We start from the raw sequence: 17,630 nt of genomic DNA, 5'->3' as shown, positions 1-17,630 counted from the left end.
ATCGGGCTCCTCCGCTTCTTCCTCTCCCACTCCCCCTGCTTGTGTTCCCTCTCTTGCTGGCTGTCTCTCTGTCTGTTAAATAAATAGATAAAATCTTTAAAAAAAAATCAGTATGTACTCAATAGATTTATTTTAAATCTAATGTATTATCCATTACTGTTATTACTTTTTTTTTTTTTTAATCCCGCATTTGGCCAGTGGGAGACCCTTTAAAATGGTTCCTATGTCTGCATTTGTCTTTGAGCACATGCTTGCCTAAGATTGTGCCCTAAACTATTTCTCCTATTTCTCCTATTGGGGAATGATATTTGGAAACAAAAATCTGAGTGCTAAGTGTGCTCACTACTACTGCAGTGTCATTGCTTCTTTTCAGTGGTCAGAGCTAGGATGATATTTAATATAGGCAGGCAGGCAGACATACACACGTATTTCTTTATTTAAATTAGTTTGTTTTTATACCTCCAATTTGTCCTTAACCTCTCATTCCATATTTCTAGCCTCTTTCTAACATTGAGAATCTTGCTTCCAATATTTTAATGTTTACTCATTTGTATTATCTGAAATACACATAAAAGAACAGTAAACCTACTAAGAGAAGTTTAAGATTTCATTTGCAGTTTTTTTTGACCTTAGACTACATCTTTCTATACTGTGTTCAAAAATACTTGAATTACTTCTTCTGTTTGGTAATGTTGGCATTTTGAGTATACAGATAGGCTTATTTTTCTTATTTGCTTTCAATTTTAAAATTCCCTTTTTAATCTTTTTTTGTTTACTTCTGGATTTTTTTGGCTATGTAAAAGCATTTGACTCAGAACTATATATGGATGTATATTTGTTCTTATCCCATTCACACTGTTCCCACCTACTCCCTTTATAAATGTAACCATTTTCATTATTTTCTGGTTTCTTTTCTTTTTTAAAAAGAAATTTATTAGAGAGAGAGTGAGCAAGCGGGGGGTGGGTGGGGGGAAGTAGAGCAAGAGTGAGAGAGAGCACAAGCAGGGGGAGCAGCAGGCAGAGGGAGAAGCAGTCTCTCCACTGAGCAGGGAGCCCGATACAAGGCTCATTCCCAGGACCCTGGAATCATGACCTGAGCTGAAGGCAGACGCTTAACTGATTGAGCCACTCAGGCGCCCGTGGGTTATTTTCTTTTTGGGAAAAAAAAAAATTCTCTTTCCTTTTTCCAGAAATGATAAGTTACTATATATACTTTTTTTCACCTTTTTAAAAAAGTAGTTTACCTAGAAATCATTTCATATCAGCTCATAGAACTGTTTTTTCTCCTATGGATGTATAGAACTCCTTTGTGTGGATATACCCTAATTTAGTTAACCTGTTTTCTATGGATGTGTATTTGACTTGTTTCTGATTTTGCTATTTCAGATAATGCTAATATAAAGAATCTTGTGCACATGATGTTTGAATCTTGGAGCTGTATTTTTTGGGATAATTCCTGAAAGTAGTGGTGGTTGGGTCAGGAGTAAAATGTATATGTCATTACGATAGTCACGTTCCTCTTCTTAGGGATTGTCTGTTTTCCATAACCATCAGCAGTGTTGCAATGCCTGTTTATGAGAATTACTTCATTAATATCAAATATTGTAAACTTCTACATGATGAGTTGTTTTTTTAGCAAGTGGTATATTATATCATCAGCGTGCCTATGGGAAACCTCTGACACACTCAAAATAGGATAACTTAAGGAAGGTTTAAAAATAGGATAATTTAAGGAAGGTTTATTTACAGAAACTAATTACAGAAGTGTGTGCAAGATACTGGAGAATCACCAGGGTTGGAACAAGATCCAACATCAGTAAATCTGTTTTCACTCCTAAGCTTGAAGGGACCAGGAAAAGGAGGGGTTATAGGAACCTAGAAGAGCGATTACTGCATAGCAGACTGCCTTTGGTCCAAAGACATAGTGAGCCTAAGAAGAGTCTACAGGTAAGGAACCAGGAAAATATATAACTCTTCCTTCCTCTGACTTGTTGTTGGAGTTCAGTTAAAGGTTACAGGAGTGCCTTGATGTATTTCATATAGGTCAGTTTTCCTATGGAGAAGGGTGGAGAAGGGACAAGCAGAAGTTATCCAGTGCATGTATGCACATATAGATTCATGGACCTTTGAAATAACTATGTAAACCAGAGGTTTAAAACCTTTGTCTTAATCTTTTTTTCCTAGTAAGGCTACTAAGTGCCAGCAGTGTGTGGCTTATTTTGTGTTTTATATGAATGCTACTTTCCACTCTGAGATTACTCTTAAAAAAAAAAATCCATGAGCTCTTATTGTCAATTTCAATATTTCTCAACAGTGCTTCTCAATGCACTTTTAAAATACAGGGTCAAATAGTCTTTATCCTCAGATTTCTCTCAAAATAGTTTCATAGCTGTCTTTTCCCCCTTAAGAGACTAATACCCAAAGTAGTTTTAGATACTTCAAACTCCATTCTGTTACCAATATCTATTGGGAAGAAACAGTGTCTGTTAACTTCTTTATTCTGATTACTCTCATCTATTAATTTTATTATTTTATGAGACCGTTTCATCACAAACATTGTATTTGGAGTTGGGCATTGTCTGTGTTATAAAAAATGGCTTTATGGCCCAAATTACTTCTGAATAGGAGTTAATAACAAGCCTTCTCAGTGATTCAGAACCACTGTATAGTTACAGCATCTTTGTGTTTTTGAGTATGTTTTTTAACCAAGTGTATTCTTTTTTTTTTTTTTTTAAAGATTTTATTTATATATGTGACAGAGAGACAGCCAGTGAGAGAGGGAACACAAGCAGGGGGAGTGGGAGACGAAGAAGCAGGCTTCCAGCGGAGGAGCCTGATGTGAGGCTCGATCCCAGAACGCTGGGATCACGCCCTGAGCTGAAGGCAGACGCTTAACACCTGTGCCACCCAGGCGCCCCAACCAAGTGTATTCTATTGCATAATCCAATGTTTTAAATTTTGGTAGATGGCTAAGTGATTTACCCTCTAATTTCACCTTTCACCTGTATTAGCAATAGCTTCTTGGTGAATGCCATATGTTTCCTCTTGTTTATTAATATATCGCCTCTCTAATATCAGGTTAAGGCCATTTTTATTTTAGTTTTAAAATGTAGTATCCATCTCACTACTTTTTAGGATTTATTATCATTTTCAGAGCTAAGCTAAGGACTTACCCCACTTTTCCCTAATTTTATAGTTAGAGCAAAGTAGTTCTTAGGCAACCTAATTAACTTTATAGATAAAATTTACTCTATTATTATTGTGTTTTTCCTCTTAAGAGCCTGTTTGAATTAATAGTTTCAATAATGAAGTGTCTTTATTTTTAAATAACACTTTTTATTTTTTGAGCTCTATAAATTACTAATTTTTGAAGTACAACAGTTATAACTAAACCAAATTCCTTATTCCTCCTGATGGAAGGAGTTATTTTTCATATTAAATGAGTGATTTAATGAGAAGACTTTTTAATATGTTACTGACAATTTCTTTTGTCAGTGAATATGACATTAACATGTCTCTTCATTAACCAAAAATCTCAGCGGTCTTCTCATCATTTTGAACATTATAACCATTCTATAATAATGAAGATATGGAAGGTATAGGAGATAGGGTTCAAAATTCATTCATTAATTTCTTCAGATAAGCCTTCTGTTTACTGTCTTCTTTAGTAGGCCCTGCGGATTCAAAGATGATTAGCACAGTCACTGCCCACAGACATATAAAGAAATGTAGTGTAATAAAGGAAAAATATATAAACAATATAATTTGGTAAGCATTATAATCAGTGTATGCCTAAGGAAGGTGAGTGACACAAAGCATAAGTAACATTTCTTGGGAGGGTGTCAAGGAAGACTTGTTAGAGGAGGAGACATAGTAAATGTTTAATAGGTGAATGAACACTAATAAGTAATATAACACAAATAAAAGATATAATCCTATGCTGTAGGCTGTAAAATTCTATTATGTAAAGATCAGTTAGCAAGAAACTTAAATAATTGAAAATACAACTAATGTTATGAGCTTATACATCATATGTGGATTGCCAAGTGAATGATAGAGTAACTAGCATTTATTGAAATACTCTGCAACACAGATTACATGTCTGATTGCATGTAATCCTTACTAACTCTCTTAGATAGGTATTAAGTCCATTTTATTTTGTTTTATTTTATTTTTTTTAAAAGATTTTATTTACTTATTTGACAGAGAGAGACAGCCAGCGAGAGAGGGCACATAAGCAGGGGGAGTGGGAGAGGAAGAAGCAGGCTCCTAGTGGAGGAGCCTGCTGCGGGGCTCGATCCCAGAACGCTGGGATTACACCCTGAGCCGAAGGCAGATGCTTAACAACTGAGCCACCCAGGCGCCCCTAAGTCCATTTTATAGATAGAGACTCAACGAGGCATAATAACCTCCTGGAGGTCACACACCTAAAATATGGTGGAGCCAGGTTCCAAATTCAGGCATATCAACTTTAGAAACAGTGCTCTCAGTGTATATATTTAAAAAAATTAACAGGAAGACCCATGGGAACCTAGAAAAGAAAGAAAATCTTGCCTATTGAGAGCATTTGGAGAAGAGTTACAAATTAGATAAATGATGGATATCATGAAGAATACTCAGGCATGGGTGTTGGTATAAATGTGTTCACTGGCAAAGTTTACTTGAAGAACAGACCAGTATGATTTGAGTAGTCAGGTCATGTAGGAGTATCAGGGAAGATCAGGTTGGAAACTGAGGATGGGATGGAAGCCATCTGTCATGGATCCTGAAAATGAGTCTAAGTAATCTGTACTTTATCCAGGGGAGATACATTGAGGTTATGGGAGCAGGGCAGGAATACAGGAATGAATCAGTGTAACACAATGATTAAGTTCTTGACTCCATCATTTTCCAACTTCGTGATGTTGAGTATTTAAGTTAACTATTCTTAGGCTCCTTTTTCTTATCTATAAAATGAGGATAGTAATAATACCTGCAGAGGTTAATTTGTAAAGCCTGACATATAGCAAGTATTGAGCAAATGTTAACATATTATTATTATTGATTTGTTTCAGTAAATTTAATCTGAGAACAGTGCATAGTAGCCTAGGCCTACACCTTAGGCCATTAGTTGAGAAATTCTTGAAACATAGTTGTAACAGGTAAATGGAAAGGAAGGGACAGATTACTAGGAATATTTTAAGTGAATAATATTAACTTCTTATGTAGCTTTAAAAAAATCTTTATATAGTTCTTTATGTTGTTTCATAGTATTCATGTGTTCATTATTGTATCAATAGTCAATAGCTGACAACTGAATGTAACTGTATAATTTACAAAGCACTTTAACATGTTATTGAATTTTATTCTCAGAACCATTCTATAAGATATTATTTCCAGCCAAGAGAAGTTAAGTAAGTCACTGAAGATCACACAAGTTAATGAAAGTATCAATTTAATACTTGAATTTGCATATACCTATTCGAGCGCTTTCTCTTTTATGTCATATTATATTATGGCAAGAACTGATATAGCAGGCAACAATATGAAAAACTATTATTAGTACTTTGAAAGAGGTAATATCTTTTCTTAGGTATTTATATTAATACCAAGAAAAAAATCAAAGCATGAAAGGAGACAGATAAAATCAGAGTCTAGGGGCACCTGGGTGGCTCAGTCGTCAAGCATCTGCCTTTGGCTCAGGGCGTGATCCCAGCGTTCTGGGATCGAGCCCCACATCAGGCTTCTCTGCGATGAGCCTGCTTCTTCCTCTCCCACTCCCCCTGCTTGTGTTCCCTCTCTCGCTGGCTGTCTATCTCTGTCAAATAAATAAATAAAATCTTTAAAAAAAAAATCAGAGTCTACTAGTTATCTAATTTATATATAAGCCCAACGATTTTATCTGAATATACTCTCTGTTCAGTAGATCAAAATATTAAGTGGTTTTAATTTGCCATTTAAAATGTCACTAGGACAAATGAAAATAAGCTCTTGCTTTTCTGCACCACGCTGTATTAGGCATTTACTAAATTCTGGGTGATTGTAAATATTTTATAGTTGAGCTATTTCTTAAGTGTTTTAAATAGTATTGATTATGAAACTTTTTGAAATTTACCATCAGGCCAGTGGTGGCAGAGTCGGCATAGAACTATGCTTCGTGGTGTTCTGGCAAAAACCTTTCGACTTGTTGGCTATACTATTCAGTATGGCTGTATAGCTCATTGTGCTTTTGAATACGTTGGTGGTGTTGTCATGGTAAGTTTTTACATAAAAGGAAATAGTAATTTTAAGTATGTGCTTTTTTTAAATGAAGGAAAATATGTTTTTCCTTTATTTTAATTGAAGTCATTTAATGACTAAAATGTGACTATTAAAACATGAAATCTTTCTAAATTTTGGGATGTAAGAGACTGTGTTGGAATTAGCACTGGCATAAAATTAAGAACCATTACTTCAAATATGGTTCTGTATTCTGTTTCTGACAGGGGCCCTATTAACAATCTAATGATGATAATTTTTTATCATTTATTGAATTCTACTTATCGTGTTCCAGTGATGTTTGATGTTTTATATTTATTAACTCATTTAATCTTTTCCACTCTGTGAGATACTTATTAGAAATCCATTATACATATGAGGAAACTGAGGCTCAGAAAGCTTAAGTAACTTGCTCCAGGTTCCACAGTTAGTCAGTAGATTTGGAATTTCAACACAGATTCTCCAATTTTTAAAACTCCTGCTCTTAACCAGTTGTGTTTAGCTGTTATTAAAACAAATGTTTATTCTGCTTGGTGTCAATATTAAAATGTTAAGGCTGCCCCCCGACCAATGTTTTTTCTAAATATTGCATCATAAATCTGTCAACTGTGACTGTACTAATCTTTTCTAATGTAAATGAAAGAATAAATTGAATGTCCAGTGAGTAGGCTTTGTTTGTGGTATTGCTGTTTTTATCAGGTTTACCCTAAGGGATTCACAGTCATACAACCTCAAATTTGGCTGGAGAAATGCAAATAAATATATTTAACTGAAAGTCTCCTCTTTGATTTTTTAAATTTACATTGGTACTTCCAGTGGGTTACAGAGGTAGCAGACAAACTTTCATTGCGTTCTTTGCTATTTCTGCCTCAATAGGAGGTTTTGAGTAAAAAGTTCTATCAACGCCTAAGTCAATGGAGACTGCTGTATTTAGGTATTTTAAGTGCCAATGATCATTTATTACAGTTTTGAGGTATATATGGAGGTCATTTTTTTAGCACATACTAATAGAAAGTCTTTAAAGTGCATCTCATTATGACACTATTTTTCAATAGAAAAAATAAGTTACAGCCCCATCAAATGAGTAAGCTATTCTGTTGGAAGAGAACTCAAGGCACGAACTTCCTGAGAATAGTATGATACTACTTAATAAATTACCATCATGGGCACTGGATATTTGATAATAGCAAGAAAATCATTTATTCAAATATTTATTATCAGTTTTATGCCAAGCATTGTTTTTGGCGTTGGTTATAAACTGGGAACATGAATGATAAGGTCCCTGACCTCATGGAGCTTTCATTATACAGGATGGTCAAAATTTGGAAATGTAGATATTTTATTCATCTGTTGTAATGTATTCTCAGTAAACTATTTTTAATATATTTGCTTGTGTTTCCAGATTTGGTGGCCACTCTGTAGGGCTTAACTTATCTAGCAGGTTCCAACTTACAAATCATCCTCCAAACTTGAAGAACATTTGTTTGATTTTCTTCTTATAAGCCTACTCAGATGATTTATGTTACATTAAAAAAGAGTTTCAATTCAAATTAAAAAATTACCTCTCTTTTCAGTGTTCTGGACCATCAATGGAGCCTACAATTCAAAATTCAGATATTGTCTTTGCAGAAAATCTTAGCCGACATTTTTATGGTATCCAAAGGTAAATTTCTGTCATAGATATATTAAAGTTATAGTGAAAACATGTATACACATTGTGTCTTTTTTGTAGTTTATCTTTAAAAACCCTTTTGTAAATAACCAAATTAATGACCAGCTAGTTAAAATTTTGATTCAAATATTTTCTCTCAGTTCAAGAAATTTTAATAGTTTCTGTAAACATGCACAGTCTTTTGGGTCATTGTATCCCTTGCATTATTGGCTGAAATAGAATAGCAGTCCCTTTTATAATGTACATTCAAGCCTACTTTACTTTTTGATGGGGGTTGGGTGGCTCTACAGCATTTTGAGTGAAGAACCTGAGGACTTAGGAACTACATTACATACCAAATCAGTGACTGGTTTTTAAATTTTTTTAATACTGAATTTCTATTGATGACTGTCTTATTCTCCACAGCTTATGATAAGCACTTGATTTTTAGATGATAGCACCATATATAGCTGGGAGCCAGGAATATTATCTATCCTGAGTCTCCTGATTGATTAAGTTGAAAAACTCCTTGACAAATACTATTTCCACTAAGTTTTTAAAATTACTATTCTAAATGGTGTTTCCAGTCCCTGTGATACTGTTTATTCTACCTAACTATGTATTATTCCTTCTGAATGAATGTCAAGTATGAGTAATTTATTTTCTAAAGGGCACCTCTCTGATTCCCTAAAATTTTGGGTTCATTAGTTTTTCATAATTCTGAAAAAATAATACCATCTTTTCATTTCCATAAACTACAAATTTGACTCACTCGAGTTGGTATTTAACTTATGGCATAAGTAGGTTTAAGCACTTCTCTTTCATTATTTGCCTTTCCTGTAGTCTGTTTCACATTACTGAAAAGTCATCAAGAATAGTGTAAAACTGTTCTTTGCATTTTAGATTCTGTTGATAGAAGTTACCTCTTGGTCAAGCAGTACAGTCCAGTATCGTCCTTAGGTAAAATTCTCCTCTAGATCTTTTACTCATAACAACGTCAAGACACCTAGTTGATAGTTATGGGGTTATAAAATAAGACTTACATAACAGGTTGTATTCTAGCTTTCTTTTCTTTTTAGCTTATATCCAAATCACTTCATACTGTCTTTGGATTAACTGGAGACCTAGCATCACTGTAGCATGAAGATAAGCTGCTGTTTTCCATGCTAATGACATGATTTTACTCTCATAGTCCTTGAGCATCCTTAACGAGGAGCTGAACCAGTTTGCTAAATAGATTTTGAATGAATAGCTCAATATCATCTTTTTTTTTTTAAATAGAAAATCTTTGCATTCAGATGGGTAATACAAATAACTACATTCAGTAAGTTAATTAAGATTCTTGGAAGGTTTCATTTTGTATTCTGTTCAATCAAGGGGCCCTTAGGTTGAAGGACAGCTTAAAATCTGGCATTTATATGCATAAACCAAATAACTTTTACAACCACAATTGTCAGTTGGTAAGTTCAACTTTAAAAATATTACTGTTCTGAGTATTCTTTTTCTTTTATCTGTAGCACAGAACTCTGAGATTTCAGGGGAATCTGACCCTTAGCAAGAGATCCATTAGCTAGCTGCTTGTTTCTAAAGCTAAAATAGTCATCTATTTAGGCAGAAGGAAAGTCTGCATAACTGTTATCTATAGCACATGGATCACTTTTCAGTTAAATGCACAGAACGCTCATGTTTTTAACAATCAGAGTCTCTTATTACTACTATTACTACTTACTCTTTCACCAAATAGTTAATGAGCACCTAATTTATAAGGTGTGCAGTACAGAGAATGTTAAGATGAATAAGATATTGACTCTTTTCAAAAGCTTATAATTTAGTTGGATAATAAGCATGTTTATAAATATAAATGAGAAAGGAAAATTTAAATCTTCGTTCTATTAAGTTCCTTTTAAAACCCTATTTGAAAGAGCTGAGAAACCAAGGAATAATTATTTTGATCTAAGCTCTATACATGTATCTAGTTAGACCACCAGAAGTATAGTCTGCATAAATACTGGTTTCTTTAAAAACATCTTGACTGAGGGGCGCCTGGCTGGCTCAGTCGGTAGAGCATCTGACTCTTAATTTTAGGGTTCTGAGTTCAAGCCCCACACCGGGCATGGAGCCTACTTGAAATAAAAGAAATAAAAATAAAAAAATAAAACAGTTTTAAAAATAATTAAATAAAACATTTAAAAAAACCGCCTTGACTGAATTATGATTTTTATGTTGCCATGTAAGTGCAGAATTTAAGGATCATATTGATTATTGTGTTTAAAAATGTAAACTAAATAAAACACCCACAGAAAACATTTCTTTCCCCAAAGCTAGCCAGAATCAACTTTGTTTAGTTATAATCTTTGCAAACTTGTTCATCAGAAAGTTCCATTGGCATGGTTCTATTTGGTTGAAAAGAGACTAGTTTATCCCATTTCAAAAAAAGGGCAGCCTTATATTACCTGCAAATATAGAATTTAGTGTTTTAATAGCTTTCAACTCTAACCACAAGAAATTATCCTTCCAGTGAATACTATTACTGTAAAATTTCTCAGGAGGATGGTATCTTTTATTATCTTGTATAAGAATCCTTCTTGTATATTCCTCTTTGATTTAGTTGTTTAAGACAATTTTGTTTTACTTCCCAAAATAAACTTTATTTTATTAATCATTCCTGTGTAAATTAATCAGATTTTCATTTTTTACTTGGCTACCAAAAGGTTTAGAACTCTTAATACTTATATGTAGTGACAACTAGGTTTCTGATTTGACTCTCATTTTCCTCTTATTTTTATGGCCTTTGATATTTTGATATATGCACCTTTATTATAAGTTATCAAATTATTTATGGAACTATGTACAGATAGTACAGATAATTAAATCCTTTCAAATATGTGTGTTAGTCAACAGAATTCACTTACTACTAATTTTTTTTTCAGAAAGAGTGTTGTGTTCTGTTTCGTTGGGGCGCTTAGTACTATTTTGTCTCTTTCCTCCATTTTGTCTCCTTCATTTACACTTTTAAAGATCTTTCCTATTCTTCTAATGTGTGTATATTGTTACTTCTTCCACGAATCATGCCTTCTACGTGTAATCATACCCATGTTGGTATTATATGTTTGGTATACCAATTTACTTTTTGTAGTATATGTTTGGGTAGCTTTTAGCATTTTATTTGGTTGTGTCTTCTGATATTGTTCCTCAAAAATAAGTTTTTTTGACTATACTGTAAATTATCTGGGTTATTTATATGCTCAATTCTTTGAGTTCTAGGGAAATATTTATGCTGTTCCTATGTTTTTATAAAGTGCTCTAGAGTCAATCAGTACTAATGGCTAGACAGTAAAATTTACTTAATTTGGTGGCACATATGTGGAATTGCTTTTCTATAGTTTTGGTTCTAAAAATTTGGATACAGGAGGAATACATAGTGGATAAAGTGCAAGAAGATGGTTGTTATGGAATTATCAGAAATTTTAAAATCTTCTAATAGCTTTTCCACTACTCTTGTTGGATTCCGACCCATAAAATTCAGTCACGAAGTTTCTCAATGCTGGTAAATATATGAGAAGGTCAATATGTGAGAGGATAAACGGTGTGGCTTTGTTTAAGTTATAAAAGTATTATAGCAGTGCCATCCATGTACTTATGCTTAATAAATAACACTGACCTTTCTTTGACTTTTTTCCCATCAGAGGTGACATTGTGATTGCAAAAAGCCCGAGTGATCCAAAATCAAACATTTGTAAAAGAGTAATTGGTTTGGAAGGAGACAAAATCCTCACCAATAGTCCATCAGATTTCTTTAAAAGTCATAGTTATGTAAGTAACATTTTAATCATTATTCATTGATTAACATTAACTGGACACACTGACAAAAGAAAATAACTTTAATTCACATTTTGAACATAAGTTAAAATGTTGTATTCAATAAAATTTAAGTATGTTTGTATCCAGAACAATTTGGCCATTATATTTTATATATTTTAGTTTCTTTTAAAACCCTATATAAATATCTCAGTAATAATTGTTGCAGGCAAGATTCATCAACAGATGTCAAAATTTTGGGCAGAAGTTTGAGAAAAATAGTTTATTTGCACAGTGTCATGGTATCTCTTTCAAGATATTTATTACAAAAGGACAAATAGTTCATTGAGGAGAAACTGGCAGACACCACCTTAATTGAGTGATCAAGGTTAACTTCACCAATAAAAAGACATATCAACATAATGTAGCCCCTAAAATGAAGCATTGAGAAAGGCACATCACTTTTGTGATATTTTTGTAAAATAAGTGTAACCTCAGTCAGATCATGAGAAAATATCAGACAAACCCTGAGTGTCATTCCACAGCATCACTGACTAAAACTCTTCAAAAGTGTCAAGGTCATGAAAAACAAGGAAAGACAAGAATTGTCTTAGATTGGAGAAGACAAAGGAGACATGCCAGCTAAATGCTATCTGGGATCCTGGCTTAGAAAATTTTTCCACTGACTTGTTACTGGCAAATCTGGTAAAATAAAAATCTATAGTTTAGTCTTTTAAAATCCTACTTACAGTTTTAGGATAGAAATTTATATACCTTGCTCTGGTCAACTTGACTATCCAGTTAGAAAAAGAGAACAAGAACAGCAGAATGAAGAGTGAAGAGCAGATGTAACTTCAGCTCCTCTCACCAATCACATGGCTGCTGTGACAGAGGTTACAGCAGGGGAGAGTGGCCTTTTGATTACTCAGCATATACTTGTCTCACTTTAATAATTATAACTTAATTTTTTACTTTTCTTTAAATTTTTTGTGTCACCCTCAAATTATTGATGCAGCTGTTAGATCTATTAACTAACTTTACCTCTATTTTTATCCCCAATATAGGCAAATAATTAAGAGTTAAACTGTCTCGATCATTGTGTATTTATTTTGAACTATAATAGCCTCTGATTGCCTTGTAAGTTTGATCAATAGATTATTAAGTCTACTATTTATGTACCATCCATAATAGACTGTGGTTCAGCAGTGCAAATGTTTTTTAATGTTTATTGCCATAGTGTTAAATAACTAGTAATTGTTAGCTAATGGTGATAATGTTGAAGGTGATAGTGTGGTATCAGGTAACCCATTTTTCTATGACCTTCATCATGGACATTGTATCCTTTTATTCTTCAAAAATGTCAGAATTTTATGTAATGGTTTCACCTTCATATGACTGTTAACATTTCATGAAACATTCTAGTCCCTTTTTTTTTTTTTTTTAAAGATTTTATTTATTTATTTGACAGAGAGGGAGACAGCCAGCGAGAGAGGGAACACAGGCAGGGGGAGCGGGAGAGGAAGAAGCAGGCTCCCAGCAGAGGAGCCCAATGCCGGGCTCGATCCCAGGACCCTGGGATCACGCCCTGAGCCTAAGGCAGATGCCCAACAACTGAGCCACCCAGGCGCCCCCATTCTAGTCACTTTTAAGTTGTTTTAGCAACAAGCTTATATTTAAGACCAGAAATAATTTTGTCAGTAGGCAGAACAACAAAATATATAAATGAAAGCATCTACTATCTGTGTACTTAAACACCACACAATTGTTTTCTTTTTAAGAGTTATTAGAAGAAGAATATCGGGGATTAGATATTTGCTAAGTGATCTGAGAAGACGATCAGAGAGCTATAAGATGTAAATTTTTTTGAATATTCTATTTAAGGAAAATATTCATTGAATTTTTATGTTTAATGAATGGATAAATTAGAGGACACTGCCATATTATTCTAGATATATTCCACTCACTTTGGTTTGCCTGTTTATAAGTGACAGACATAATTGTAATACTATTGGCCAACACTTATTATATACTTCATCTGTAACAGATACTGTTGAAACTCTTCACAAGGGTTAATTTATTTATAATCATCACAACAGCAACCCAATAACATAGGTAGTGGTAGTATTTGACAGAACAGAAAACTGGACAACGGGGAGGTTAAACAGATTGCCCAGTTTCAAACAGTTAGTGAAAAAAAAAAAAAAAAGGCTGGAATTCAAACACAAGTAGCCTGGCTTCATCTAGAACTTGTACTCCTACCATGCCACTACTGCTTCTCCCAAAATATCCTCTACTGGTTATTATTATTATTATTATTTATGCTCCCATCTCATCACATTGTACTTCCCTTAAAATGTATTTGTCTTCAGTATTTTTTAAAAAGGAAGGGGGCTGTCTCTGTCAGGGACAGTATTGATCCTAAAAGAGAAGCCAGTGATTTTTTGAAGGCTTCCCTGCCTCCACTAGTTTTTCTAGGCTAGGTTTTTCGAGCAATAAGAATTGGGTAGTTATTACAGAACCACTTTAGCAAATGTGTTCCATTAATCAAGGTGATTTATAACAAAAATTCATCCAAGTTTGGAGCACTCTGAAGAGATATCCAAACCTTTGCAGGGTCTCTCTAGAGGGTTTCCTTTTTCAGTTATCTCTGAAGCACAGTAGTGCTGGATTTTATGAAATGGGTTCTTTCCCTTTACCTATGTATCCTCTTAGAAAAATCGTTGTTTATGATGAAGACATTACTATTCAGATCTTGATTGAGCTGCTTGGTAAAGATGATGAATGTTAAATGTGTTTTGAATCCAAGCCCCCCCTCCCCCGGCAAATATTCTCTTAAGTACGTGCTTCAGAAAGCAAAACACCAAAATTGTCATTTGGAACCTAGAACGTAGAGTTTAACATATGAAAGAAGTAGCATTGTTCCTAAGTTGGCAAAAAAGAATATGAACAGATCATTGGTTAGTGATGTAGAACCATTTTATTCATTCTGGAGTTCTGAAAGTCCACGTGGCAGCAGTTCTTACAAACCACGATTTATTTTTTACATTAAGCATTTGGAAACTAAGCAGTCCCTATCAGGTGCTGTGGCAGTGGGTTTTGCTCGTTTCAATGGTATTGAGGCCAGTAATTCTTGCCTTGGGTTATGGGCTAAGCTTTGGCTACTAGGATATAAGCTTAATTTGTGACTTTCAAAAGAAACATATTATACTCAGCTCAAACATCTTGAATAACTTCCCTTTCTATACTATAAGAATTCCTCAGTTTGAAGTTAAAAGCCACTAATTTGCCGAAAATAATTTAGTTGGAAGTAGAAGCACTTAGCAAATTGGAAGTACATGAAATGAATGGTCGTTATCCTATTGATTTGCACAGTAGGCAAAGCACAGTGTAAAAGCCTATATAATGTAGTTTCCATTTTCCCAGGAAAAATAGTGCCAGGGCTCAGGTAATATAGTGAAATTTTGTTATAAAGTTAATGAAAAGATGAAGAAAAACACTTTATAATTTTTCTGAAGGTAACATTGTATGGTAGTCCAGGGCTTTGATTTTAATCCGTAGTGTAACTGTGGTACAGTTTAGGCACTTTGCAGTATAGTAAGTTCCTATCAGCAAACAAATATGCACCATATAAACAAACTCCTTTGATACCACATCCTCCTATAGGAAAGAGTAGTGTCCACTTACTGACTGCCTTGAGCTTCATGTTCTTTCTTGAGCTCATGCCTGTTAGGTTTTAGTCCCCACCACTTCACTGAAACAGTTCGTGTCAGGGGTCCCCACTGTTCTCTATCCAGTGGTCAACTTCCGTCCTCATTTTACTTGACCTGTTGTTAGTATTTGAAATATTTTTTTCTCAAAACCTGGTTTCACACTTAGTTTTGCGGACAGCACATTCTCTGGGTTTTTTTCCCTATCTTTCTGTTTCTTCTGAGATTCCTTTGTTGGTTCCTCTAAACTTTGGAGTAACTAAGGGTTCATATTTTAAACTTCTTCTCTTGTTCGTATACACTCACACATTAGGTGGTCTCATCCTGTCTCATGGTTTTAAGTATTACCTAACTTAACTCCCAAATTTATATCAACTACAACCTCTTTCCTGAACTCCAGAATCATATATCTAATAGTCTGCCTACTATCCCCACCTTAGTACACAATGGGCACTTCAGACTTAATATGTCCAAAACCAAACTCCTGATCTTCTTTCCCAAACTGGCTCCTCCCACACATATCCCCATCGCAGCAATGGCAACTCCATTCTTATGCTTGCTCTGGTTTTAAATCTTGGAGTCCTAGGGCGCATGGGTGGTACAGTCCTTAAGCGTCTGCCTTCAGCTCAGGGCGTGATCCCGGTGTTGTGGGATCGAGCCCCACATCAGGCTCCTCCTTTATGAGCCTGCTTCTTCCTCTCCCACTCCCCCTGCTTGTGTTCCCTCTCTCTCTGGCTGTCTCTCTCTCTGTCAAATAAATAAAATCTTAAAAAAAAAAAAAATCTTGGAGTCCTCCTTGACTCTTTTCTTCTTTCACTGCATATCCAATCCATTCGCAAATCATGGTAGCTGTATCTTTTAACTATAATCAGAATTAGACCACTTCTTGCTACTGTCTCTGCTTCCGTGGGGATGCAAGACAAATTCATATCTTGTTTTTTTGCAATAACTTCTGAACTGCTCTCTCTGCTTGTACCATTCCCACTTTCTTGTATTTTTCTTTTTAAAAATTATATATATGTGAATAACAACATCATTATGGTTATTGGCAGAGATCTATGCAATGGAAGCAGTTTTACATTTCAGAAAGAACTAACTAGATGTTCTTAGAATGTATTGGTGGTACAGTGTTTATAAAAGAAGTTGTAAATGGGGCAATTTGCCAGTGATAAAGGTGTCTGACAGTATATTGGAAAATATTTTTGAAAAACTGATCAGCAAACTGAAAAACTCACCTAATTGGACAGCATTAGAAAATGGTCAGTGTATATAGTTAACACTAATAGCCCCTTAATGTGTACTGTGTATTTAGGTTATAGTTCAAATCCTTGAATATCCTAATGCTGTTTTTCTGTTTGCTTAAATGTCATTTACTTTAGCTAAAAGTCACAACCATATGGTCTTCTATTACCACTTGTATTATAAACACAAAAAGTACTCATGTGCAGGGAGAGGAGTCATCAGATTGAAAGGGCTTGTTTATTATAAGCTGCTGATACACTAAATCCTTATGTCATTTAAATAGAAGAACTACCTAATAATGTCACTCATTACAACTAGGATATCTAAACAAGGGACTTGCTTTTTGCAGACTGTAGTGATAAAAACCTGTGCTACACATCCATTTCTCAGCAACGGGTCCCAGGATAATCAATCATGGCATACTGCTAATGCCTTGATTGCAGCTGATGTGGAGGAAATATGTTTACTCTCTTGCTAAAGTGAGGTTCACTGCGGAGATGACGTGACTTTTTCATCCTATAGCTAACACAATTCTGAAGATAAATTTGACTTATTGTTTACGATTCTGAGGTGTTTTTCTTCGGATATTAACATTAAATAATCATCTTTGAGGCCTCCACAAATGCTTAAGCATTTTCTGATGTGTTCTCTGAACATTTTCAGAATAATTTACTCTTATTTTAACAATAACATGTAGTTTATAGAATTTTATTTTGTAGAAATGTATTTTATCTTAATGTTTGTGTGTGTATATATATATATAAGTATATATGTGTATATATACATATATTCATATACATATGCACAAAGATCAACATTTCTGCTGAAAGAATAGCAAGTCTTCCTGAAACAGTTTTGTTCACCTAAATATATTTTAACCACTCCAGGTTGGAAAATCAGTGCCATTGCTGTGAATCGAGGGGGGCAGTTATGCAGTTCAGTAAAATGAAAATATTTATATATATTTTTCGGAAAGTTAAATGAGACCTCTCTAC

The 17,630-nt window shown here is 34.3% G+C and overlaps 1 protein-coding gene across 13 annotated transcripts in view; it reads left to right on the top strand.

The window, feature by feature from the left end:
• Positions 1 to 17,630, top strand: part of IMMP1L (inner mitochondrial membrane peptidase subunit 1) — an 85,676-nt gene that overhangs the window by 47,515 nt on the left and 20,531 nt on the right. For 10 of the 13 annotated variants that reach the window (XM_002917477.4, XM_011222729.3, XM_034645826.1 and 7 more), the window contains 3 exons: positions 6,101 to 6,234; positions 7,812 to 7,900; positions 11,575 to 11,701. In XM_002917477.4, the coding sequence (XP_002917523.1) occupies positions 6,101 to 6,234; positions 7,812 to 7,900; positions 11,575 to 11,701 (350 nt within the window). Of the gene's footprint in view, positions 1 to 1,839; positions 1,948 to 6,100; positions 6,235 to 7,811; positions 7,901 to 11,574; positions 11,702 to 17,630 lie in introns of all 13 variants that reach the window. The other 3 variants (XM_034645825.1, XM_034645824.1, XM_011222732.3) reach the window with 1 other exon arrangement.

The sequence above is a fragment of the Ailuropoda melanoleuca genome, chromosome 16 (genome assembly GCF_002007445.2).
Source record: "Ailuropoda melanoleuca isolate Jingjing chromosome 16, ASM200744v2, whole genome shotgun sequence".
NCBI lineage: Eukaryota > Metazoa > Chordata > Mammalia > Carnivora > Ursidae > Ailuropoda > Ailuropoda melanoleuca.
The sequence above is the reverse complement of the archived record's forward strand: the minus strand, read 5'-3'. Positions and strand labels throughout refer to the sequence as shown.